The 27,445-nt window shown below is 32.8% G+C and overlaps 2 protein-coding genes across 2 annotated transcripts in view; both read right to left on the bottom strand.

The window, feature by feature from the left end:
• Positions 1-15,287, bottom strand: part of LOC144849888 (neural cell adhesion molecule 1-B-like) — a 45,476-nt gene extending 30,189 nt beyond the window's left edge. Inside the window, exon 1 of the mRNA XM_078706989.1 lies at positions 14,946-15,287. Within this exon, the coding sequence (XP_078563115.1) occupies positions 14,946-15,006 (61 nt within the window). The 5' untranslated portion in view covers positions 15,007-15,287. The remainder of the gene's footprint in view (positions 1-14,945) is intronic.
• A 2,218-nt stretch (positions 15,288-17,505) lies between these two features.
• The window catches only part of LOC144849889 (protein sidekick-2-like), a 42,260-nt gene continuing 32,320 nt past the window's right edge, over positions 17,506-27,445 (bottom strand). The window contains exons 5-12 of the mRNA XM_078706990.1: positions 26,699-26,875; positions 25,945-26,232; positions 25,493-25,658; positions 24,966-25,063; positions 24,390-24,547; positions 23,146-23,335; positions 22,647-22,694; positions 17,506-20,143 (exon numbers count right to left, since the gene is read on the bottom strand). Of these exons, the coding sequence (XP_078563116.1) occupies positions 20,034-20,143; positions 22,647-22,694; positions 23,146-23,335; positions 24,390-24,547; positions 24,966-25,063; positions 25,493-25,658; positions 25,945-26,232; positions 26,699-26,875 (1,235 nt within the window). The 3' untranslated portion in view covers positions 17,506-20,033. The remainder of the gene's footprint in view (positions 20,144-22,646; positions 22,695-23,145; positions 23,336-24,389; positions 24,548-24,965; positions 25,064-25,492; positions 25,659-25,944; positions 26,233-26,698; positions 26,876-27,445) is intronic.

Here is a 27,445-nt window from a genome sequence, read left to right as displayed (position 1 = left end):
ATATAAAATTGGCAATGAACTACAACTATTAATTTCAAACAAGGCAATCTAACCACAGGAGGCTGAGCTCTGGATATCAAATGATTTATCTGTGGCTGCGACATGCCCCTTAACAGACACCACGCGCCGCGGAGAATAATGTACATAGTATAGTACTGTTGTCGCAGCCAGACATAAGATCAAAGAACTGTTACGAGTTCATATCTTGGCAAGGCGGGTTCCTGTTGTAGCCTTGATTCAAACAAGACTAAAACAGTTTTAAACAAATCACAAACGATTATATTTTTTTCAATTATCGGACTTAAATTCTTTTGGTACTGGGAACAGTTTTCTACCGCACCCATCTTATCTACTTGCAAGTTTGAGAAAACTGTTTCCCAGTTTTTAAAAATACATAAAGGTCTGTCTACACTTTAAACTATTTTGATAAAAAGTGTGATTTACCCAAATATGGTAGTGATATGACATCATCATGTGTAAAATAAACCATGATTGGATAGATGGTGTATAGAATAGGATGATTGTAATTGGTTTTGTTAAGCTCTGTCTACACTATCAAACTAGTTCGATAAAAAAGTGTGATGTGCACAAATATGGTAGTAATAATATGCTAAAATATGGTAGTGATATGACATCATTAAGTCTATAGGCACATCACATTTTTTTGGTCACATATTATAGTTTGATAGTGTAGAAAGAGCTTTACTGGTGATACGTTATAGAATGGAAGATTTTTTTTTACTCCGTGGTTATAGTGTGTGTCTGTGATTTAAGTCGATAAAGACCTGTTTTGACAAGTATAAATTTGGATCAATAATACAAGCATTCGAGTAAAAATGACAACTGAATGTAAGCTGAGAAAATATGCTATTCTCTTATTGCATTTGAATCAAGATAATTTACATCATGATATGAACATTATTGTTCTAATTTACACAGGTTCAGATTTTGGTAGTTTTGCTTTTCAGGATTGATTTCATATACTTTGTTCTTTGTATAACAGTCTCAATATACATTTTCAGTCATTACATCTGATAAATATTGAGAAATTATATATGGATCATAGTTAAATGTCCATTCATTTTGCACAAACAAATTAAGACTGACATTATTTTGTGCAATTATCTTTAAGACGATTCTCTATATCTAAATTAGTCCAGTATAACGCTAAACGTAACTTTTTTTCCTCTACGTGATACTGTTCTCTGAATTTGCCTACGATACCGTGGACGAATAATGTTATTGTAGAGATGCAGGACTGAGAATATATCGGGTCATTTTTTTCAATTTTTAATTCTTTATAATTTTTAATTTCAAAGAAAATAGTAACATTTACAATAGTTATAGATATATATTACGTGGCGAAGTTATTTTATCCTATGTATGTTTCGTGATCAACCCTTTAAACGTAATTTATCCGTTTAATCATGACATAAATCTAAACGGTAATAAATTATGTTTGATAGAGTGATGCAAAAATTCTCATTAATATGGCGTTCTACATTGTAGGGATAAGAAACCGCTGATAGTTATATTATTGGACTTACCTAATAGTGTGATTGCGTTGCAGAAATACTTAAACTAAAACACAATAAAGTATCATAATAATGTTATTTTACAAACCACGTTTGTCCCTAAGTTTGTCAATATAATAGGCAAGTTATGTATGTTGAATTACGGAATTTGTCCTATGATATTAGACAAATATTGTGGAGATTTGCATATACAAGAGATTCGGGTGCCAAATTTAATAAAAATAAACAATACAACAATAACAATATTTTGTAAGGATTGTATTATCTTTCAGGCCTTAAAAATTATATTTAAACCATGCTAAAATTAAGGAAATATTGTAAAAAAAAGTTGTGATTCAAAATTTGCATATGGATGACGTTGCAATTTCTTGCAATTAAACGTGTCTGGAGTTCGAGAAAATAGTTTGATGTATGTCATTTTTCCAATATACAATGTGTGTGCTGTTTCATTTACTGTATTTGATATGCTTAAAATGTGCGATATATAAAGTACGTACTTGTGAGCTCTAACAAGCAACATTAAACACATTCAATTAGTCAGATCTTTAACAGATTCAGTTCCAAACGTTCTAGAATTGTAAGTGAAATTGTGAGATATTTCTCTTTTTATAGAGTTCTAATATTGTGTTCTTTTTAGATAATTTTGCTGATGATGAATTGTATAAATGTATACACATGTCACTCTTCTGAATCAATCAATCGAACGCAGTGATGCTTTGTATATTTGACCCATATGCATTTTCTGTCCACATTATAATATGAAATGAGGAACGAATGAACAAGGTTCATAATATTGAAAATTGTTAATACAGACTACTTACAATTAATAATGATTGCTATGGTTTAATTGCCATCATTCTGGTTGGTTATGGGGGAGGGGGGATGAGGATGGTTGTTATGGGGGAGGGGGGATGAGGATGGTTGTTATGGGGGAGGGGGGATGAGGATGGTTGTTATGGGGGAGGGGGATGAGGATGGTTGTTATGGGGGAGGGGGATGAGGATGGTTGTTATGGGGGAGGGGGGATGAGGATGGTTGTTATGGGGGAGGGGGGATGAGGATGGTTGTTATGGGGGAGGGGGATGAGGATGGTTGTTATGGGGGAGGGGGGATGAGGATGGTTGTTATGGGGGAGGGGGGATGAGGATGGTTGTTATGGGGGAGGGGGATGAGGATGGTTGTTATGGGGGAGGGGGATGAGGATGGTTGTTATGGGGGAGGGGGGATGAGGATGGTTGTTATGGGGGAGGGGGGATGAGGATGGTTGTTATGGGGGAGGGGGATGAGGATGGTTGTTATGGGGGAGGGGGATGAGGATGGTTGTTATGGGGGAGGGGGGATGAGGATGGTTGTTATGGGGGAGGGGGATGAGGATGGTTGTTATGGGGGAGGGGGGATGAGGATGGTTGTTATGGGGGAGGGGGGATGAGGATGGTTGTTATGGGGGTGGGGAGGATGAGGATGGTTATGGGGGGTGGGGGGTAAGGATGGTTATGGGGAGGTGGGTGAGGGGGGTTATAGCGGGGTGAGGATGGGTATAGGTGGATGGCCATACAGAAACTGTTACTACTGCCTGAAGAAAATCAAACAATTATACCTACATAAAAGTGACCTCTTTTAAAGATTGGTTTTCTGCAGTAAAGTATAAACCTCCTTATTATATTGTGTTTAGTTTACACTAGGCCAAACTACAGTATGCTTTGTATTATCTTACGTAGTGATGTAATCTTTGCGTTAGGCCTATCTTTAAGTGCATTATGGAAGAGGACTATAAATACACAACAAGAATAAGAAGTGATTAAATACTACGAGTATTACAAATCTGAATTAAGCCAATTAAATCGTTAGTGAAATATGCACAAGGAGAGGCCTACTTTAGTGTACAACCGGATAGTTTTCTTCCATCCAACATGCTGGGAGTTCAAGAATCTTCGATTGTGGAGGCCATGCAAAAGGATAGGATCCAACGATACAAGAAGTTATTTGTTACTGCGATTATTACAAATCAGATGTAAGCCAATTATAAAGCTTGTGGTGAGCCATTTACGTTGGGAGGCCTACTTAAGTGGGAGGTTTGGAATAACTATGAGATACGACTGGATTTTATTACATTTTTTGATCATTTTCAAAGACAACAATATTTCCGAATTGACTTATTTTAAAGAGCATAAATACGGTATCGTTACTGGTGAATTTACTATCTTATCGTAGGCCGAATTAAATATTACAACCATATAAAATACACCTACGATTGAAAATTTTAGAAACTGTAGGGTCAGTAAAGGTACTACTTTATTAATTGATAACTAAATGGTCAGTTTGCTGAAATGTAAAGAAAACATTTAAAAACATCTTGTGTTATACCTATTTTACATTCTGAGAAAGTTACATGTTGTTTAAAACAATTATGAATTTGAAAAAAAAAATTGAATTTTAAATTTAAGGTATTATACAATAACACAAAATTTACAACAAAACAAACTTGGCTAGGATTTATGATGGTGAAGCTCGATCACTTTATTTTCAATTTTGTCATGAAACCATGCATAAATAACTAGACCCATTATTTATCTTATTGTAGAACTTCCCCATTGTGATGGCCTGTTATACTGCAGTTAATTTTCTAACAATAAGGGTGATAAAACACATTATGTTTAGGTTTTAAAGTCACTAAACATTTGATCATAAGTGATAGAATATTGAATGCATTAACAACTTATCTGGATGTGTTTATTTTCCAGCTTTTAAAGTATTTCTAATGGATCTGGAAAGCTTTTTCCAATTAATACGTAAACCACTGCACTGAATTGTTTTTTAGAATGAAGAAGAGTCACAAGGAAAGACGAATTTAATACAATTTGAAGTCCGTTAGTTGCTGTTATTTATGTTTAATAATAGTAAAAAAATGTCAATTTAGTAATAATTCTTTCTTGAACTTAAAATGACCACGGGGGACGATTGAGTACTAATCATGTAATTTATAATATTGAAGGGAAAAAATGACATAATGTAATTTGTATTTAAATAAGTTGATGTGATGTGAGATAGAAACAGGTATCCTCTTTCGTTATGACTGATTCCGCATTGAAAATGAATTACGATAAAAAAGACTAATGTGTATAATTAACGTAACGATCAAAATGGTTGAAAGTCTTAATATAGAAATAAGCGAAAATTGTAATCATAAAAATGAGAAATGATATGTCAAGGAACGAAGACGAGTTAGTTCAACCCTTAGTTTAACAAGATATAAAACAAATGTATTTCCCTAGAGGACAATTCGGTTAAACCAAGTATTAACCTTTTCAGTTGTTTTTAGGTTATATGCAAGAATTGATTTTGAGTATGAAAACAGAGCTGCGATGAAAGCCGACTATGACAATTTATTGATATCCTTATTTCTTTGTTTAAGTCAAATATTATTTATGTTTTCCTCCAAAACGAACCTTTAAAAGTAGAAACTACGATAACCAATATACCTGAATACGAAATCTTGTCAGAACACTACCAAAACAGCCAATAATGTAGGCCTATGTAGGTCTAATTTAAGAAAAAAGAAGTAGTAGGGCCTAGCCAAAAAATTGAAGGGTCATCGATTAATAATGTTATAACACCTCACCTGAGTATACCATTGTCATTTCATTGGCAATCACGTGCTATTTAGATTCAGCATTTGATCTATTGCACGGAAAAGTTTTTTAATGGTACTATTTTACGGAAGCTTTTGGTTTTCCAAAATGGTCGATCGCTTTTGAAAAAAGAGTACAGCCTTTTTGAATGGCCTGTCTCCGAGCCTTTGATAATTATTCAAGATGGAAGTAATTGAGTTATTGAATACAATTTTACTTCAGAACAGAGGTGTGTTATGTATAAGCACGGTAGTGAATGTGAAAGCATATTTTATTATCCTTTATTATAACGATTGGATATTAAACCGATGGGACTCATCATTATTTAATAGCACTTATGGCCTATATTTATTTTGTTGCCATGACATATACAATACTGCGTTTATGCTTTACTAATATTAGAGTCAATTCTCCATTAACCTAAACAATCTGTATTTTCTCAACTTTATTCTCATATAATATAGACAGTTCTTTATGGGATTCAAAAGAAGAGTTTGCAGTAAAAAGATGAATTAGAAGCAACCATTAATCGCAATTGAACAATGTACACACTGACTTTAACAAATGCGCACAACATAATGGACTTGCTCTACATTATCTAGGGAAGTTAGATTTTAATATACGAGATGTACACTGTGACAAATCATTTCCTGCTACTATTTCTGTCTTACATTTAAGAGAGTATTCTACGTGATCTATTTACAGTTCACTTTTACTAGAGTATGAGCAGAATCGATTCAAGAAGCTATGTTACAGAAGATAGTATTTTTAGTTTTAGTATTGACATTTTTATAATACTATTATAACAATGGGTGTAATTATTCAATAGGGCCTACTTTATATTATATGCCCTGTTGAATAGGTCTAATTACACCCAAACATAAGATATCGCACGGGTAACAGGAAATGTAACCCAGGCGGTACCACAGTAACGATGGCCAGGTACCTACAGCTCCAGGTAGCGATATTACAGGTAAAACATGTATGCGATATATATTACGTTCATGCTTATTTATTTACCGTGGTTCCTACGCCTACCAAATTTAGCGATAGTTGCGCCCATAAACCCAACTTACCCTAGAAAAAGCCTGATATGAACGGACTGATCGTTAATTGTGCAACTAGACTAGGTTGAAGGCAATAAGAACACTGATGATGCCAACGTATATGAAGATGATGATAGAAATATGAATTGACCTATTCAGCATAATTAACAAAATACATATTGCATTTTGACTATTGACTTGTATATAACGATGTTAATTTTCAAGAATGCAGTTCAATAATTGTTATAGTTGACAATGGTATAATACTAAAACACCGTGCAGATAAAGAATGATAATCGTCCTTCGACAATTGAGCTATAACAGTATTATAAAACGTGAAAAGAAAAATAAGACAAAGCATAGCATTCTGAAATGCAAGATGATGCTTAAGACACACTTAAATGTATAGGTAATAATTATATGTGATATAGTAAGCAAATGAGAAGTTTATTACTCTGACTGACACATCATTCTAATAATATACCCCGTTATAAAGGTGAATATCATTCTTAAAGCACTGAAGCAACAATTCATAAAAATATAGAAACCAAACGTGTGAGTTTGAAGATGGAAAGTTTGGCAAGTCAGCTAGTCAGCTGACGATAAAGAACAACTGTGCAAGTAACGCTAACGTATGAAACAATAAAAATAAGAGACAGACTACAAGGTACGGGTTTCAGCAGTTATAGACAGCAGCCAACAGTTGGTAATGAAAAACCAGGTACCCTGTCTGGAATATTTACAACATGATAAAATAGGCCCAGAGTTCGCGCGCGACTCTAACAATGTCTCGCGCAATTCTGTCGGCAGGTGAGAGGTCAAAAGTCAGTGTCTACCACATCAGACATAAGCAAAATGCTGCCATGTGAACAATCATTAATAAAAAAAATACTATGGTAAATATGTATTATTGAATACAATTGAGACACTCAAAACATATCAATTCAAACATGCATATGAGAATAAATACGTATGATGCCTCATGAAAGGGATTATTACTAATCTATGCAAATAATAAAATAAGGAACAACAAACGATACAGAGAATTCGAGAGTATATTATGATTTTTATACTATTTAAATACCATCACCAAATAAAACATATATAAATATATGTACAGCTGAATAAGGTGAATAAACATGGCGGGTGAAAATAATGATGCTGCACAAAATTATGAGTTACTCGTCATTCTCATTTAGAAACCGTGTATCAAATATTATTTACGTTTATAAAATAAAAAAAAAACAAACAAATGGTTACATTTATGAAAACATTGGTATTGTACTTGTTTAATTCAAAAGGAGCAACTACGGTATATTTATATATTCAAACAAAGAAATACATTTGCAACTTCAAGATTGATAAAGAAATTATTATAACTACAAAATAATATGATTGAATAAATATCAAATGAGCATTCTAATTTATTCTAAAATAGCATTCTCCGTAAATCAAAATTACCCCTTGCTCTCAGCTACTGAGATGTAACGCGCTGAAAACGAGGTCAATTCATTACGCGCTGAAAACGAGGTCAATTCATTACGCAATGATATTTCTCAAGGTTATTACATAATCGACTGAATTCGTGACCTATATTTACCTCAGCATACATTCTGTAAAATCAAATTCTTGAATAGATAGTTGTACGCACGTGACACAAACTAGATACAATTATATCTATCTGTTATGTTACAAACCACGTGGCGTTCACACGATTCAAAAGAGGATTATGAACCGTTTCATTGAGTCACAGTTTGTCATTGGAATACAGACTAATGAATATTCAATAGATCGCGCACACAATTAGGGAAACATAGGTTCATACTAGATTTAGTCTAGGTTCTAGACCTTGTTTCGAATTAATATTAGAAAAAGATAACTATGTTAGCACACATGGCGTTTCATACGTATAATACTTGAGCTAACAATCACGTAATTTTTACAGACACAAATCGAAACACCGACTTACTAGTGATGGACTAAAATAAAAAAGACAAATACATTCTTGGGGAAAGTCCTTTAATTAGATTGAATTGAAATGACAGTTTACACAAGATTATTTAAACTTTTTTTTAAAAGTCAACGTTTATAAGGTTTGATTAATACGATAACAAAAGACGACAAAAAGGCACATATTTTTGTTAAGTCCTACAGAAAACAAAATAAATTCGAAAAGTTGCTTTTGATGGAAATAACAAGTCCAACATTAATACGTTGTATTAATTCCTACATATGACTTTAATATTATTTTCATCGAAATCCATATCTCAGATTAAATGAAAACTTTAAAGATGTATTGTCCCTTGAAACACAAAAAAATGAAGGTCAGAATATTCTAAATTTAAATTGGCCATATCAAAGTAATATTAAAGTTATTCACTTTAAGTCGAAAATTCGAGCCAAAAACAACAATTTTACGTAATTAACAGCTAAATTAATTTGATTACGTTTCGTCTGGAAAATCGTCGCGAGCGAAAGTAAACAAAGATTTCAAACCATGATTATACATTATGCATGATGCTAATTAGGATTGTTTACAACTCGTCACGGTTGAGAAGGTGTTTTCACACAGATCGCAAGGAAGTTTTATGATTATGCATACAGAGTAGTAAGCGCGTTGCATTATGAGATATGTTTTGATCGAAAACTTTGACTGGAAGTCAAAGTTATTTTTTAAACTGTCTGTGTAAGTCTGTATTTCAGTTAAATGATTTTTTTTTCAACTAATTTTTGGTTAAAGTTAATAACTATTATGATACTTCAAAATGACCCACTTTTTTTCGAAATCTTTTATTTTTTATTTTTTTGGAATTTGACAAAGGGACAATACATCTTTAATTACTTTAGGCCTAGGCAAATGCAATGCTATTATTGTCCTAATTTTCTATTCAGATAATAAGTTTGTAATAATTATGTTTCGTGAACACGCCCGGTCGTACACTGGAATAATTTGATTTTAATATTAAAAATAATTTTTAAAAAGGCATGCATCCTTCGTTGTAAACAAGTGTACGGTGGGTGTCTTGCTTCGTGCATCACATAATCGTCATGTTTTATTCAGACGATATAATTGTCTTATAGGCCACAGAAGCCTAGTCGACATAATCGTCAACAGCAACATACAAACTAATTGGATTTTTCTAAAATTATTACTATTAAATACATTTTTTATGATAATAATCAGGTTGGTTAATAAAGCTAAAAATACGTATGTAGCTATGATGTTACATTCCTTATTTCATAATCACAGGCTGCAATTGCATTGTGAAAATGCCATCGCAAACAACTCATCATTTGAAAAATGCTTTACGATGCTGACATTTTTATGAAATTTGAGAAAACATTAAGTACAATATGGTTTATTATTCTTAGATTTATCTCGCATACTCTTGGGTGGATAAGGACAACGAAGCTAACTTGCGTATTGACAATTACCCAGAGGCCTTAAGAGAGACAGGCGACATTGCAATAACTATCGATTTTCAATAATGGAATCAGTGAGTCTAATTTCAAGCAGATATTTTGGATCTCAAGCCTGATATTATACTAAGCGTAATAATTTGAAGCAGCTAAGCCACTGTAGAAAAAAAGAGTATTACTGAGTCAACAGGTGTTAGTGCGGACAATCAAAATCATGTGTGTGAGTTAAGCTCTGTCTACATACTAGTTTGATAAAAAAGAAAGAAAGGAGTGATGTGCTCAAATATGGTAGTGATATGTCCAAATAATAGAAGTGATATAACATCATCATGTCCATATGAGCAAATCGCTTTTTCCGTACAAAGTTTGTAAGTGTAGACAGAGCTTGTAGTTACAAATTAATGTTAGCAATCTGGTGACTCCCTAGAAAATAAAAAAGATGCGCAGTGGGTATAGTTTCAGTAGGATAAACGGTGGATTTCTGAACTTTATAAAAAATGCCTTCCTGTTTAAATCATTTAGGCACAATATAATATAACAAATTATGTTATTTTAACCATCGATGAGGATGACGATGGCGATGAAGACGATGGCGATGATGATGATAATGATGATGATGACGACGATGATGGTAATAAACAGGATGATATAATTTAATACAAGGATGACGTTAAAATGTTAGAAAGATTAACAAGAAACGGCGATGCAAAATACAGTCATAATGTGTAGACAATTATGACTGTTCTGTACACTAAAGCATCACTTACAGTTACTGCTAATCTTCAGGAACACACTAAACACTAAAAGTAGTTTAATTAAATGTTCTAAATATACACATAGAATCGATCATCAACAGGCATAGGCAGTACAATAATGATATAATACGGCATCAATCAACCTACAGTATACATTCCAATAATGTAATCAATTAATCTAAGTTAGGATTTGTACTTAGCATCGACTCATGGCTTAATTCGAATAATTTCACAATTAAGGTACGCTAACATATAGGTTATGCCTTCAACAGGTGATCAGATAAAGTGCAAATTTACGAATTAGTATAATGAAATAGAGGTAATCAAACATATTATGAGTCAGAATAATATACATTTCTCTGTTTTATTTTATACTTTACAGTTATCTTAAAACACAGTGTCACATTTTGCATACGTATTACCTCTAAATTATTCATAATAATGATACGAGCGGAATTCAGTGGTGTAACATAACCAAGTCACGTGTTGCGGCGATAGGCTATAATAAATAATTTGTAACATTGATAAAACTGACGGTTCTTACTATTTGTACTGATGATGTGATGGAATGAATATTTCACTGATGAATGTAATAATTATAAAGCCTCAATGTCATGTAGCCATAACCAAAACCAAATAAAAAAAAAATAAAAAAAAAATATACGGTTGACTTTTTTTTAGACGACTCTACAGCTCACTATTTCGGTCGGTCGGTTGGTCGGTTGGTAAACACTAACTTGAGCACGCGACTGCAGCCATGTATATGGCCTTGTTTTTAGATAAACGAGTACATGCATGAGCCTTTTTATAGCACCATTTATTAATTTATTATTTTAGATGTTGGCTTAGTAAATTTAAAATTAACACAACGTCCTGGAGGGAAAATCCGCCAGAGCCAGTTTTTCAATCTATTCTGTGCTTTGGAAACATAACACTTTTTGGCCTAACTGATGACAAAACTGATGATCAGTGATTACAATGTGGATGATGATAATTAAAAATCATGTCATGTGTTGTATTAATAAGATGATAAACCTAATATCAATTAATTTGATAATTAGGAATAATGATTATGAGTACAGTGATGCCATCGAACATGACATTAACGAACGTTGATTAATATAGCCTATGTGACTAAGGACACCTAGCATCACACAATGCGTGGATCCCAAGCATAAGCGTTCGCATTCTCTATGTTTTGTGAATTACCACCATTACTCACGTATCGTTACATCAAACACGCAAGCATCCAAAAAACAAACAAAATTGTAATTAAAAATGCTGAATTTTGTTTTAAGCATAGTTTTAAGATGTGGCTTAACGTGAATTAGCACAGAGTATGTTAATATTCTAATTAGGCCTACTACACATTATCTAACTATTTTAGACAGTGCAAGGATTTTTTCCAAAATGGCCACTACCAATGGCAATTCATTAGATATGAAGATTTTACTGGGAGGAATAATAACAACACAATACAGATTGTGTTATTGGTCAGATGTTTTCCCTACTCTGACATCATTTTGTATACTTTATCTACTACTGTACTTCTTTGAGAAAACTTGCGAAAAAAATCTTAATTCTCGGGTATGATTCGATCCCACGACCTCCAGATCACTAACCAGACGTTCATTCTGTACCTCTAGACCACCGAGCTTGCTCCCTACCCAATTATAGTAGTTAATTATACAATTATCATACAGATTGAGTGCATATATTCCATTTTACAACATCGTGACTGGAGATTATGATGATGAGGACGATGTGGATGATGTAGAGGATGAGGAAAATGATGATGATGAGGAGGAGGATGATGGAGAGGAGGAGGAACATGATGATGATGATGATGATGAGCTGGAGGAGGACGAGGACGACAAGGATAATGGAGAGGAGTAGGACATAATGATGAGAATACAGCACAAACTGTTCTTGATAATCAGTTCCCTAAAGAGATGTCATTTGGCTACTGTAAGCTAAATACGACTTAATAAACATACATCGCGGCAATCTCAGATATAAACCATAACAATACATTCTTTATTCCACTTCACGTTTTGAAGGTTTCCGACGACGTACTAATTGGGAAATGATTACCTCACAACACGTGGTAATTAAAGAAACTACCTCCTTAGAATTAATTGGTATTTTTTTGTTAAATAAACGTCAATGGATTGGAAAAATCAATAGTAATAATGATAATATAGGATTACTTGACAATAAAGCATTGAATTACATATCGACGTTCAATAATTATAATTTGCGATTCTAATTTCGATGCCTGCTTCATATTCCAGTAATTATTATTAACATTTATTTTATTTGATATTTATTTGTGAAATATATCTTTAAAGTTGGTTTATCACATGATTTTATATAAATTGGATTAAATCGCCTCCTTGCAAACTATGGAGTTTGTGATAAGTCATTAGTCTTCTACTTATATGGGCCTATATTATTGAGTTTGAAATGTGTAAAGCTGTATTAAACAGTCGTTAATACAGCAGAAGGTCTAGTTCTAGTAGTGGTAAATGCATGCATATATATTGCTTTCGTCAACATGTTTTTTAATCTAATATCAATTAATTATGCAAACAAAAAAGACAACCCGAAGCGTTCATTTCCCAAGCTATCTTGATTTTAACACAATTGAATCGTCTAGAGTTTCAACAGAGAGAATATTGAAGATAATAGAGAAAATAATAAAATAATGCACTAGATAAAACAGGCCTATCGTTCGTAGTTTAATACTATAAGTACTGTATCTTGTATTTTGAAATCGTCTAAATATTTTATCTGCACTAGTGAAAATGAAAATATTGGAAGCAGGTCTATGCAAGTAACAAATAAAATACTACTTTGCTCTCCAAGAAGTAGGCCTACGTGGGTTATGTGTCAATGCGTTGATCTATTTCAAGAATACAATTAATTGCCTACATCAGATGTGTACCAAGTATTCTGCCCACGTGGGCTACAACCGTCAATGGTTATAGGCCAATATGATTCTGATAGCAAAATAAGATTTTACGTATAGGCCTAATTCACATTGATGGGATCAGAAACAATAGAATAGGTAGAAGTTTTTGAAGTAAGCGATAATTTTTTTTTTCGCTAGCGAGATGTTTTTTGACGTTAGCAAAGAAGGTTTTTTTTTACATTAGCGAGAAGTTTTTTCACAATAGCGAGATGTTTTTTTTACGTTAGCGAAAATGTTTTTTTTACGTTGGCAAGAAGATTTGTTTACGTTAGGGAGAGGTTTTTATACGTTAGAAATAATTAATTTGACGTTAGAAAGAACGTAAAAATAAGGCAAGTAAAAAGTAGATGAAACAAATACGATTTGCATAATTGTATAACCTATTTGTTATTGTACAATATAAATGGAGAAACAATTTGACACAAATTCTATTGTGTGCCATTACTACAAATTTAACATGTATTATTGTGCTTAATAGCTGCTGTTAGATATATGTATTAAACTATTATGTTCTGCCTTTTTTATGCTCACATTAATTTGAGATGTAAAACGTTATTGCAATTCGTAACATACATGTAGCACGGAGGCAAAGGCCGTCCTATTTAAATGTATACCGCTAATATTCTATTTAATAAAAGGTGTTTTTTTTAAATAAAATTTTAAAAAAATTCATTAATATTTTGGATGATGCCAAGATAGATAGATAAGAAATGGAAAATGAAGCTGTATTTATAACATTATCTAGTTCTTCGGCATGTAGGCCTACTTCGTCATTTAAGAGTTTTGGTGTAATGTCAAATAGTTATTCAATTTTGCCCAAAAAGTAGTTACAACAAATATTTAATTGAACAAAAGCAAACAAAAGTCAATATTTATCGTTTTGATTTAGCTTTTTGATTATTTTATGTATTACTTTATTTGCAAATCGAATATGAAATCCAATGTTGAAGTTATGTTTTGACCTATACCAGGTACCCATTTGTACACCTGGGTGAGTTAGGATACAAGAAATGCGGGGAACTTTGGATTCGAACCCACGATCGGTAATTCAACGTCCCACGCGCCTTTACGATACACCACGATATTGTAATTTTAATTAGTAATTTGTAAAAATAAATAGTAATATTAATTTTACAATAATATTAATGAACATCTAATATTAAGCATTTGAAATTCAATAATAGTAAGTTTTGTTGTAAATGAAGATTCTCCTTAAGTGATCTCGAAAATTCTCAAGTCAGTTCTACAAAAGTTACAAAGACTGTTTCAGTCACATCACAACGGATATATGGCGGAAACTTTGAAATTACGTTATAGGCCTACATTGTTGCGTATCGCATGGAAAGGTATAATTTATATTATCTATATATAGGCCTATATATATATTTTTAATGAATACAGTTGTTCGTTATTAATATTATAACATGCCACACAAGTAGATTGTATTCGTGTGCATCCGTGTGAAAATCACGTAGAGCAAATCAATAATTAAAAAAATATAAAAAAAACACCTCACAACTAAGATCAAATACCATTTTCCTATTGCTATTAAATGTCAAATATTTAAAAGAATTGACAGAACTTACCGTGAAATATGGCATGTATAGACAGCAAAAGCATCACATAAAAACCTTCACTAATCTTCATGGCAACGTATACAGCACAAGTAGTAGAAGTTATATATTCCCTTGGTTCCAACGAACAATATCAACTCATCTCTGTGACTCGATTGCATTGAATGCACCACCAACGTAGGAGGCCTACGTAATCGCTACGCCTCACTGAACTTGACAGTCGTCTGCGTGTGTGCTTTTTATTCTTCTGTCCATATCCTATTTGGCGTGTTAGTCCCTAAGCGTATCAGGACAATCTACCACATCAATTATGCAAAATCATGCCACTCTGCCATTTCTCCTACACTTACTATCTTCATACTAAAACAAATAATAAAAATCAGGTTTATTTTGCATTTCGCATTTATTTTGAAATCATTGAAAGTCGAAAAAAAACTAGGCCTACGCCACATACGTGTGTTTGATTGTAGGTCTAATTAATAATTAAAGACACTAGACCTGCAATTGTTAACGTTTTGTAAAAATAATGCATAAAATAAAACTTTAAAAACATTTTTAAAAAAACAGCATTAAACCAGGTCATTTCTTGTCTTAAATGTGCGTTCTAAGGTTAATTAATGACCTTAAATTAGGTAAAAAAAGACGAAGGTCTAGTGTCTTTAAAAGAAAGAAAATAGGCCTCTTTAGTAGACATACAATTATTATTTTATGTAATATTGGCTTATGTAGATGGCGTTTAGTAGATGCTTGTATCACTATTTACGACATTAGAAACAAATCCGACAATTAACCGTACACAAGTTATACTGAAATGATCGTAGATCTACACTGTAAACATCTTACACTGAAACTGAATAGCATTCCATAGATCAGAGATATCGTAGGCTATACAATCACTAAATTTGATCGTGTAGAAAGATTTGTGTTGCATCTATTAATAGATTAATTTTACGTTTGCTGATTGACGGCAATTGACACATTTTATTTTGGCAGTTGTCTATTTATCCGACAGCTGAATTAACCTACACATTGTCGCAGAAACGTCGTATTGCTATTTAGCATACATGCTACATTGATGAAACGAGCACTACTGTCTAAACAATGCACCATAAGAAATTCCAGGTGTAGAATTTTCACATGCCTAAAACACGTCAGTACAATACCCTACACTTCTTCAGTCAATGTACAACATGAAAAAAACGTTCTTGACATGATTTATCACTATAAATACGATATAAAATATTATGATTATGAGATAAAGTAGGCCTACGGTACCCTGATTGCTGATAGATGCTCGGCCCTGTAGCCATTTTGGAAGAGTTACGACATTCCGTTTACAAGTTTTTAAAAGTCACATGACACTTTAAACGTCCATCTTTGTGTCACACTATTTCTATGTAGATTATGTGTACACAAGACCTTATCTATCGAATTTGATATCAAACAATCCATTTATTTAAACGTTCTAAAAAAAAATTAATACCGAAATGTATAAGTTACTGTGAACATGATTTTAAACAACGAAATGTAAAAACAATGCAATTAACTATAGAGAATTGCTCTGCAAACTAACTCGCACTTAAGAAATGTGCATAGTTAGCGCAAATTCTTGGACACAAAATTGGCTTCTAATAGGCCTATATGGCTCTAGTTCTTATCCAATAGGCCCTAATAATAATAATAATAAACAAACGGTTACATACATACCACTATTTATGTTCATCATCAATGTTATCTTCAGTGATTTCAATTTGTCCTTTGACATACCGTTTGCATTAACAATTCTATTTTAATACAAGCCTGTGATTGGTTCTTTCTTGGGACGTAATTTGCATACACAGCTAACCGCTGCTAACGGATGTATAGTATTGCTTGTAATATGCCAATATAAGTATAGTAGCCTAAAACTACAATCTGAACAGGACAGAGTATCGGTGACCCAGGGCAGCCGCAAGAGCACCACCAACCGATACCTACATTAGTTGTTTTTTTCTTCATTAGGAAAAATCAATCTTGGAAGATTGACCAATTGATTAAAGATGTATTGTCCCCCTGAAAAAATAATTCTTGTTATTTTTTTTTTTTTGAATGTGCCATTTTAATGTCACCTCATAGTTATCCACTTTGACAAAAAATTTGATCGACGAAAAATGCATTTACCTAAAAAAACTGTAATTTAAAGCAAAAAATAGTCAAATTGGATGCCAGCCAATGGTTTTTTTTTATTTTATAAGTGAAAACATTAATTTTTTCCGGTTTTTTTTCCTACGGAAGTGAGTAACTTTATTAAAACTACAAAATAATATATTCAAAGCCTGATTTTATTAATCTTTATTTTCATGTTTTTGGGGAACAATACATCTTTAAGGCAACCCAGCTCATATTTCTAGAATGCGTTTACTATGCATTTGACGAAACTATATTATTAATGTTGCTCATGAATGTTGCTCATGCCATCGTAAATGGTTCCTGATTATTTCCTGAAGCGGGAATTGAATTAAACTTCCCGGATGTTCAATTACTGTCTTAAATTACTGGCAGTAGTTAGCAAAAAAAAAAACACTTTTCAACATTTCTACAATATGCTTATTTATTTGTCCTTAAATTCATCTCTGAACAATATTATTTCCCTTTCTTTATCAATCAATTGATTGTATTAATACACACAATTACCCACTATTGAAACAATTGTAAATTGTCTTTTATTTTCTTTTAGTGAAACACATTAAATCTGGCAGTGTGCTACTTTACAGTATTTCAAGACCCAGTAAGCACTTTCATTGATCTAACAATTATCACCATTTTCCTATCTTATGACTGTGGACCGCTTATATGCGCTATATAAGAGTTTTAAAACTATGTATTGTTTTATTAATTCTGTCAATCTAGGCCTACAACTCGGCAGTTTCTAAGATCTGCCATCATTTATATTTAGATTTTATGGTATTTCTTCCTCTTCTCTCCATTTGAAATTGAAATACTCTTGTATCAGTCGCAAAATAAAATACATGAAATTATGGGTGAAAATAATTTTCAAACACTGGGTTCATGTGCGTCATTCGCTTTTTAAAAATAGTCACAAGCACAGTAATTACATTATGAAAATGTTATGAAATAAAATTCGGAATTAAAGAATTAAACAACGTCCTAATGTTATTTATGTTTATTTTACTATACTAGTACGGTATTAAAAAAGTATAATACTAGCACATAAACTGTGCGTATAGTGATAGTCAGTATAAACTACAGTAAGTTCGCCATTACGTCGTCTAAAAAATTACATAATAAAAATCGTATTATGAAATAAAAGTTGTTTAATGAAGAACTAAACGTTATATGAATATGTTATCATTGTACATAAATAACTGATGTTAAAACTAATTGGAAATAGCAGGGGTAATTGACTTTCTGTCACACTGTAGTTGTCTCTAGGTAACTTCTCCCCAACAATCTTAATTAAAGCGAGTTGGTAATGTAATTTTCAATCGATCTTTATTACACACTGATGCGACTGACGCCGGTGCCATACCAATGAGCTATCCAATTTTCCTAACTAACTTAAAATTGATGAGACTTGCACTAAAGATGAATATCTTCCATGAGAAGTAAACACCATTACGCTAATTACTGTTAATAATTCATATTAGCCAACGATAATCATTGTTGCTTTCAAATCTTTAGCAATAAACAACTCAAATGCATTCTATTTCTTGAATATCATGCTATATTTACAAGTATCGATTATAATTCTTATAACTAGGTATATAATTACAATTCTCATCTATACTCTCAAATTCGTAATCTCCAGTTTAATAAGAATATATACACGTATAAAAGTAAAACTTACTCTATAATATTTAAACAGTAAACTATCTACTTGATATTGTATCAGTATAAATTTAATGTAATGTCGATATATACGAAATAAAACCCAGGTTAAGCAACGTAAGAATGGGTATGTAGAAGGTTAGAAATGTAACCTGAAATAAAGCTATCTGATAGGTTATTCCAAACAACACAGTTCTAAAGCTTTCTAAATCAAGAGTCTTTACTATTACTAAGTCATGTTAAGTTTAAAAATTCCATCGCAGAAGCCTTTGCAATCAATCCTTCCAAAAAAAACCTTGAATATGCTAAACTATTTTGGCGCAGGGCATTCTGATTATACTTGTAAACTACAAATAGTCACCTCTCATAATTTTATACAAAAATCAGAAAACCGGTTGTAAGTGTCCACTAGCAATTAACTGACGTAGCACAAAATGTGCTAAGCATCTATAAATACTTAATGACTGAACGCATCTTTTACTGTCTATATTTTGATTATTAATTTGAAAATATAAAATACCTATTTTGTTCTAAAACTTACTTGTGTTGCTTATTTAACATAACAATGCGATTTGAATTTGACAGCTACAATAATTTGGTCCTCTTTTTTAAACATATAAAAAATAGGTACACATTAGATCACAACAGTCTGTTCACACCGAAAAGTGTTACAGGTATTTGCAACGTACATTCACACTTGAATCGGAAAGGTGAAGTACGCTATGTATTACGGTAATTCTGTTATTTGATATTTGTTCAGACGACATAAAAAATAAAGCTTTTCTTGTCAGTTTAATTTTTTAAATAAATGTTATTTTCTTTTTGAAAGTATTTAATCTCAGTAATCATTCTAAAATTATACTTTTCTAACTTTTCGAACAAATATATGGATTGTTAATTTATTTTTTACATTTTTTATTTTATTTATTAATTTAATAATAATGATTGATTCTACAAAACTCAGCGTTTTGGTTCTCAAACATGGTTTTACATATGTTATTATGCAATTTCCTACCCCTTTTATTTATAGTAGCTGATATTCCACTGACTATCATAGTTATTCTTTTTCCTAAACTTAATGTACTTATTTCTATAAAAGAACCAGTATATTGTCTAGTCACTCCATCTGTTAAGATTATTGTAAAGTCTGCTGCCATTTTCATTATTCCTAACAAAGTCTCTGTACATCCGGGTTGAACTTCATCGACTCTTACCACGCCTTCTTATAATTTCATTCTTCGTCCGCAAAAAAAAAACTTCATTTGCATTTCATTACAAGAATCCAATCGACATCGTCATTAAGAGAGTAACCGGGATCAAAAAGTTACTTATCAATGCCAGGCGAACTCCATTTCCAGGCAATGTCTGAATTTGTGCATAAGCTATACAAAAAATAAATAATAAACGTGATTGGATAAGATATAAACACACAGATAAGATTCAGCATTTAGAAAATTGCAGGCAACAGTTTTGAAATCATCACTCTTAGGCGTTTCCAAATGAATATGTCATGACAACAGATCAAGTTCGCTGCAATATCGCGTTATTTGATTTCTCTAATAAAGAATTCTAGACTAAAAGAAATATCGCATACAAGTTAATGAATTGCGACCTTCGTGATCAAATTAATTACATTTTAATTTAATTTTCTATTCGTATATTTAATTGCCACGCATTCACGGATTGATTATCTCAACATTATTGTTGATGAAACATTAAGACAATTTTCTATTCGTATATTTAATTGACACGCATTCACGGATTGATCATCTCAACATTTGTTGATGAAACATTAAGATAGCAGTAATTGTACTACTCCGTTTTTTGTTGTTTTTTTGTATAACTATGGAGGTGTATAACTATATATCAGAAGGGAAACATTATAATAAATGTCTTAATCCTAATTTAGTTTGGTTGTTGTGCTAGTTGTATTCAAATAACAAGTTCGAATTGCTTACTTGGTTCTTTTTCTATATACACATATAAATGTTATATATAAAAACTATCAATTATGGATAAAAAGTTTAAATACATACGAAAAGAAGAATTACAATGACCAAATAGATATGTGAAGATTGTTAGATTTATAACAAATACAACATATCGTTGAATGAATAAAAGTGGTGGTTCAAGTCACAAAAGAAAAAAAAATCGAAATAATTTCTCTACTTTAAATGAAATTTCTTCAAAAATTAACCATGTATGCTCTTTAGGAATGAAGCATTTTAATATGTTCTACATTTAGGGTCTACAGTTTGCTTATAGGTTTAATTGAGAAGCGGACATTTGTCTGTCACAACAAAAGTTTAGTATCAGATATGATGTATACAATGTGCTTCCAATGGAAAACAGGTAAAGTCGAGACATTTTTCGACGCTTGCTTGTTTCTCTGAAGACGGACGGGAACCCCAAAAACCTGCTCTTATACTCAAATTTAATTTCGTCTCCTGTTAAACCATTTTACTTTTAATAATAAATAAAAGTTTAAAATAAATTATATAATAATAAAAAACAAAATGATAAGTTTAATGTTCTTGTTGACCAAAACTTCGATACATAGGCCTATTTTATTTCATTTTTTAATGAACTGCACTTTACTGCAAACTTTACAATCATTTCAGCTACTTAAATTAGATCACATGGTTAAACCCTCTGTTTATTCCTTATGATAAACCATATCTAAAGAATCCACACAATCTTTTCTGATACAAAAATATTATATGACGAGTTTGCAAGTTAGTTTCTTACTGTTCATACTACTGGCCGGCTGTTAAAGTATGATATATTAACATCAATCTAGGTTTTCATGTAACTTAAATCATGTATTTTATGTTGTGGCAAAGAGAGTTGAAATAGAATCATGTTACGTATTAAATTCTAATTTGTAGGGTACCTGAGTGAACTGAAATCCATATACGTAGATTATTCTTCTGTAACATGAGGCACCACCTAATATAGGCCTTTTTCTCCTTTGTTTTGTAGGTTGAGAAAATTATTGTGTACTTAATTTTCGCATTGATGATCGACACAAGAAAGACAGACCTACGCAATTTCTTTTAATATAATGTTTATAATTATTTAGCCCGCGCATGTGTCTATTTCTCCTTGCAACAACAAAAACGTTTTTGTTTTCGTTTTACGTAGCTTGTGTCTGTCCATTACAAACATCAATACAATACATTACAGTAACTACGTAGACCTACTAAATGATTCTAACTAACTGGATTACTCAATGTTGAATGTATGTCAACTTATGTGTGCAACTCAGCATAAATACAACGTTAGCTCATGTTGATTGTCTTTACTTTAGACGGTGTGTGTAGCTACAAAGTTTCCTTCAAGATCTTATATTTGTTTTAAATGATTATTACAAGCATGTATAATATCTGCCATTTTTGTTTTCTTAATTTTTTCTTCAAAATGACTTAAGTAATAGATAGATGGCGCTGTTCATATTCAGGATCTAGAAAATTGCAGGCAAACAGTTTTGAAATCATCACTCTTAGGCGTTTCCAATTGAATGTGTCATGACAACCGATCAAGTTCGCTGCAATATCGTGGGATTTGATTTCTCTAATAAAGCATGCTATATTAAAATTATTATTGCGAACATGTATAATAATATCTGCCATTTTTGTTTTCCTATGTTTTTCTTTAAAATGACTTAAGCAATGAAATGGCGAAGTAGGCCTACTTACCATAATTATTGCAAATCAATTGTAAAATTATTATTACGAACATGCATAATAATATCTGCCATTTTTGTTTTCCTATGTTTTTCTTTAAAATGACTTAAGCAATAGATGGCGAGGTAGGCCTACTTACCATATTGGAAATCATATTGTAATCATAAGTTAAAATATTCATATTATAGTTGTGTCTTACCTTTCGGCTGCGTCGGTGTTGCTACGCTTGCTTGAAGGACGTAATCCTCTGAAACGACAGAGTTCATAATATAACTAAATTCAATAGATTAAATGTATTCAAGAGTTGACATGTCAGGAATCGGGTCTAAACGAGGTGTGCAATTGTGTAGCCTACACCAGGTAGTCATACACGAGGTTCTGTCTTAAGCTTGGTTCCCACTAGGACGTACACGCAACGCAAACGTTTTGACCAATGACAAGCGACAGTTCGAATAATTCATCGCTCTTGTGATTGGTCAACTCACTTACGTTGCGTTACGTCCTTGTGTTGCGTCTCTAGTGAGAACCAAGCTTAAGTATCAGGTGAAAACGAGGTAGGCTTATGCTAAGTTGACGTGTATAGTGCAATTTTAAAAACTTGACCATTCTACTACTAATACCATTTTCCTACTAATACCATTTTCACATCTTGTTGTATAAGGGTATTATAGAGATACATATAATTATTATAATGCTACCTAGAGGTGTCTGTATTATAATGCTTGCCACGTCTCCAGAAATGTCATCTTCAATATACGGTGTGACGAATATCTTATACGAAATCTGACGACGAAGCGCTTGTAAACGTAATGCGAAGTGTTTTTTCGACGAAATCACTGGAACTCGAATTCGTTGAACTTCAATACCATCGCTAAAAGTATTATTGTTCTGTTGGGGGAAAGGAGTACATGTTAAAACAATGTGAGGACTTCTTTTGGCCTATGATGCAGGCCTATCACAAGCAAAAGTGATTCCAAACGAGGTCCACACTGTCGAGAATTATTATATAACGTATCTGATTTTGCTGTAAACCTAGATATATAGCATCAAACGAAAGAATAAACATTCATGGAAAATGAATCAGAAGGACTTGCAACGGAAATAAGATTCAACCCGCTAACTATTGTGCTAAAGCACTGCGTTGAATCAAACATAAATACGCCCTTTGGACGTCTTTGCCGCGCTCTTCTAGGATTTATTAAGTTTACATCAACTGGTAATATCATAACTCATAAATATCAACAACAAAAGGTATTCATGTATGCGCAGTATGATTTCTTCATTGAGCATTAATTGAAAAAAAAACACAATATTTTGCTTAACAATCAAAATCGGACGACGAAGTTAATTTTCTTACGACTGTATATTTAAGTATGTAAAGCTCTGTACAAATATATTTGTTAGGTTATATAATTATAACTAAAACTGCGATTCCTGGTGTAGGGCTGACCACGTGTGATACGTCACGACCAGACCATACTATTGTTTGGAATGGTCTGTACAGTCTTGGAGACCCAGCTGTACCAAATTGGAAAGTAAAGGTTATCGAAAAGGAATAAAAGATAGAGAAAGAAGAAAGATTAAGAAAGCAATATGCATAGGCCTACACAACAGTGGAGAATATGATCTTCCGCATGTTTACGATAGTTTATTGAAGATAATTGAAGCAGGAGAAGGAAAAGAGCGGAAACGCTAAATCGTCAACAACAGGACGACTGGTGGCGCCACACAGCATCTCTAAGACTGTACAGACCAATTTCCGAAGTTTGAAGAAGTTGACAGCATATCAACGAAACGCTACTAAGCGTTTATACCATTTGTGTCTACATTAGGCCTATTTGGTTCAACAAAAAAAGAAATAATTTTAATTAAATAGTAATATAATACATATTTATCCTTTCTTACATTTTATCTAACTCTGAGATAATTACGATTCACTTACATTTGTTATACGTGGGCCCACATTTGTTTTAACTTGAATAACACGAACTATGAAATACTTGTGAGCAACGTAGTGACCATTAGATTTCCATCTTAAATGGTATTCATTTGCTTTTCTGCTCGTATTTCCACTGAGAATAGTAGGCATCTTTGGACGACCTTAAAGGGGAAAAATAGCATTACTGTATCTTAAAAGGTAGCTCCGGTCTAAAAAAAAGTTGGGGTGATTATGTCAACATAATGACCCAACTTTTTTTATAGCGGTGACAGCAGAATGTTCGTTTGTGAAAAATCCCCATTTTCAAAAAATGTTGATAATCACATTATAGAGGGAATGAGGACTACATGGTGACGGTGACTTAATGATCGTTTGTTGCTGTTGGCGATGACGACGACATTGTGATGATAGATAAAATGACGTAATAGTAGTGGTGGTGATGGTTACGACGATACGAACATGTAGACGATAATAATAATGGTGAATGGATGGTGACGAGTGTTTGTGATTAAATATGTTGTGAATAATAACAGTAGTTAAACCAGGGAATAGTGAATTAATGATTATGTTGATGCTCACCACTAATAGCATATGTTCTCGATGTTTTACCCTGCGAGTTACTAATTTCACACGTGTAATCACCATAGTCTGCTTTTGACGAAATTGTCACCAGTAAGCTGTAAACACAAATAAAAAATATATAGTGTAAATGTAAGGGCTATTAGCAGATGAGGGCGTATCAATTGTATCTAAGTTGCGCATGCTTACATTGAACACTATAGCGCTGTTCCACCGAACCACGCGTATGGTGTTTGTTAAAGGGTCGCTATCCAATCGAACAATCCATGGAAAGCCAACACGTGCTCTAGGAAATATCAAGTAGAAAATTCCGAGTTCAAATCTCGGTTAGGACGGCTTTTCCTCATCAGATATGATCCAGTAGGCCAATATCATCGGGCGGTTTAGAATGCTTTCTATGGCTAATGATGTTAATATATAAGGGGTAATGTCAGTTGGAATCAAACCATGTAGGCCTAAACATCTTAATAAAAGATGAATTAGTTGACGTTCGAAATAAGCTGTGCATGGTTAAAAAGAAAGCCTACCTATCCTCTGTCATCCACATGGAATTTGAATGTATGGGTACACCGTCCTTGTACCACGTGGTGTTCACAGGGCGTGGATTTCCAGTGTGCTTGCAGAAGATAGCGAGTTGCTCGCCCACCCCAACACGTCTGTCTTGATCAGAGCTGGACGTAATTTCTGGTTTATCTGGTGTATTGAAATAGTAAAAATGTTTTACAGTATAGTATAATATTTATAGTATAGATGACACAATAAGGGTTATCGCAAATACCTTGATTTCACGAGAAACGTCATTGCACAATGCATGATGGGAAGGGTTTTGAGAGCAATAGCGCCACCGTATAATACAAACTTTATATATTGGTGGTTGTTGCTCCCAAACCCTTCCCATTATGCATCGCTCACACAATTTGCGATAAACTTTATTAAGTTGAAAATGTTATATACGTATAGCAGGATGCCAGTAACTTACGCAATACTGATATATTCACTGTTCGGTTCACCACACCAGCCTCGTTCCATGCTTTACATGTGTAGACTCCGGCATACTTTCGTGTCAAATTGGGAAATATGAGAAACGATGCGTTCATGAATGCCACCTTATCATCCTTGTTGGATGTTCTCTGCCACAAGACGTTTGGAAGTGGAGAACCATTAGTCTCACAGCTCATACTAAGGAAAACAGATTCTTTAAACTCCAATAGACAACCTTTACCAATTGAACTGTTGTTTACTTTGATGTCTGTAATTTTTGGAGCAACTATTAAAAACAAGATGTAAATAGTATCTATAAAAATGTGTTATTAACCGTACAATATAACCGCTACACGTTCAGCAATATTAATCATGTGAAAAATAATGGGTATCAAAACTAATCAAGCGAAGTATATTTAAAGTATACATCAAAAGCTATCAGTTTTCAACCTAACTGTATGTTTATTCCCTTTTTTAATGCCTAGCATTAGTTGGCTATTGTTAGGCGCAAAAGTATGAAAAATGTCAAGGATTCAAAATCAAATATCGAGTAAACCTATCTTTACTTATAGCTACACTATGAAAAGAGTTTGACAAAAAATGTGTGATGTGCCCAATTATGGCAGTGATGTCATCGTTATCATCATTATGCGCACTTCACATTTTTTGTCACATACAGTTTGATAGTGTAGACAGAGCAATAAAAACATAGGTTAAGAAAAAAAATCATAACTGTGGCGTATCGTTGTTACCTATTGTCTGTATTTCATATTGAAAACGTTGTACGTATTGACCTTCGGCTTGCGTTGCTTCGCACACGTATGTCCCCGAATAGTCCGTTGTCATCTGCTTAATCGTAAGCATTGATATGTTTTTAAAACCATTTTCTTTAATTTCAAATTGATTGTTTCTTGTTGTCGAATCGATTTCTGCATAAACAAAAAAGTGATAAACAAAAAAAAAGAGAACTATTTATTACAATAAATGCAAGTCATTTAATGCACCCACCAACAATACTGTAATGATGTGTTTAATAACGTGTCAACATATACTACTCGGACATTGTCCTCAGATAATATGTCAAGTAGTCCTTTCATTGGAAATGCAAGAGTTCTGATCCCGCTATGATATAAAGAGAGCTTCCTGTCGCCCTCTATCGGTGTCTTGAAGACATATCGCCGCTCAATATTCTATTAAAATCTTGAAAAACATTTGTCTATTATACTACTCGGACATTGTCCTCAGTTATAATATTTTAACTAGTCCTTTTATTGGAAATGTGAGAGTTCTGATCCTGCTATAGGGAAATTGGCATTTGTATAACAATTTGTGTTTACTACTTGATATAAAGATAGCTTCTTGTCGCCCTCTATCGGTGTCTTGAAGACATCGCCGCTCAATATTCTATTAAAATCTAGAAATACATTTGCTTATTGAATATCTAAAAACATATTCTTTTTTTGTTACAATAATTGTTTCCGATTAATGGATTAAATTAT

The sequence above is a fragment of the Antedon bifida genome, chromosome 8 (genome assembly GCF_963402885.1).
Source record: "Antedon bifida chromosome 8, ecAntBifi1.1, whole genome shotgun sequence".
In the NCBI taxonomy this organism is placed as follows: domain Eukaryota; kingdom Metazoa; phylum Echinodermata; class Crinoidea; order Comatulida; family Antedonidae; genus Antedon; species Antedon bifida.
Note: the sequence above shows the minus strand (reverse complement) of the source record. Positions and strands in the feature narration are given on the sequence as shown.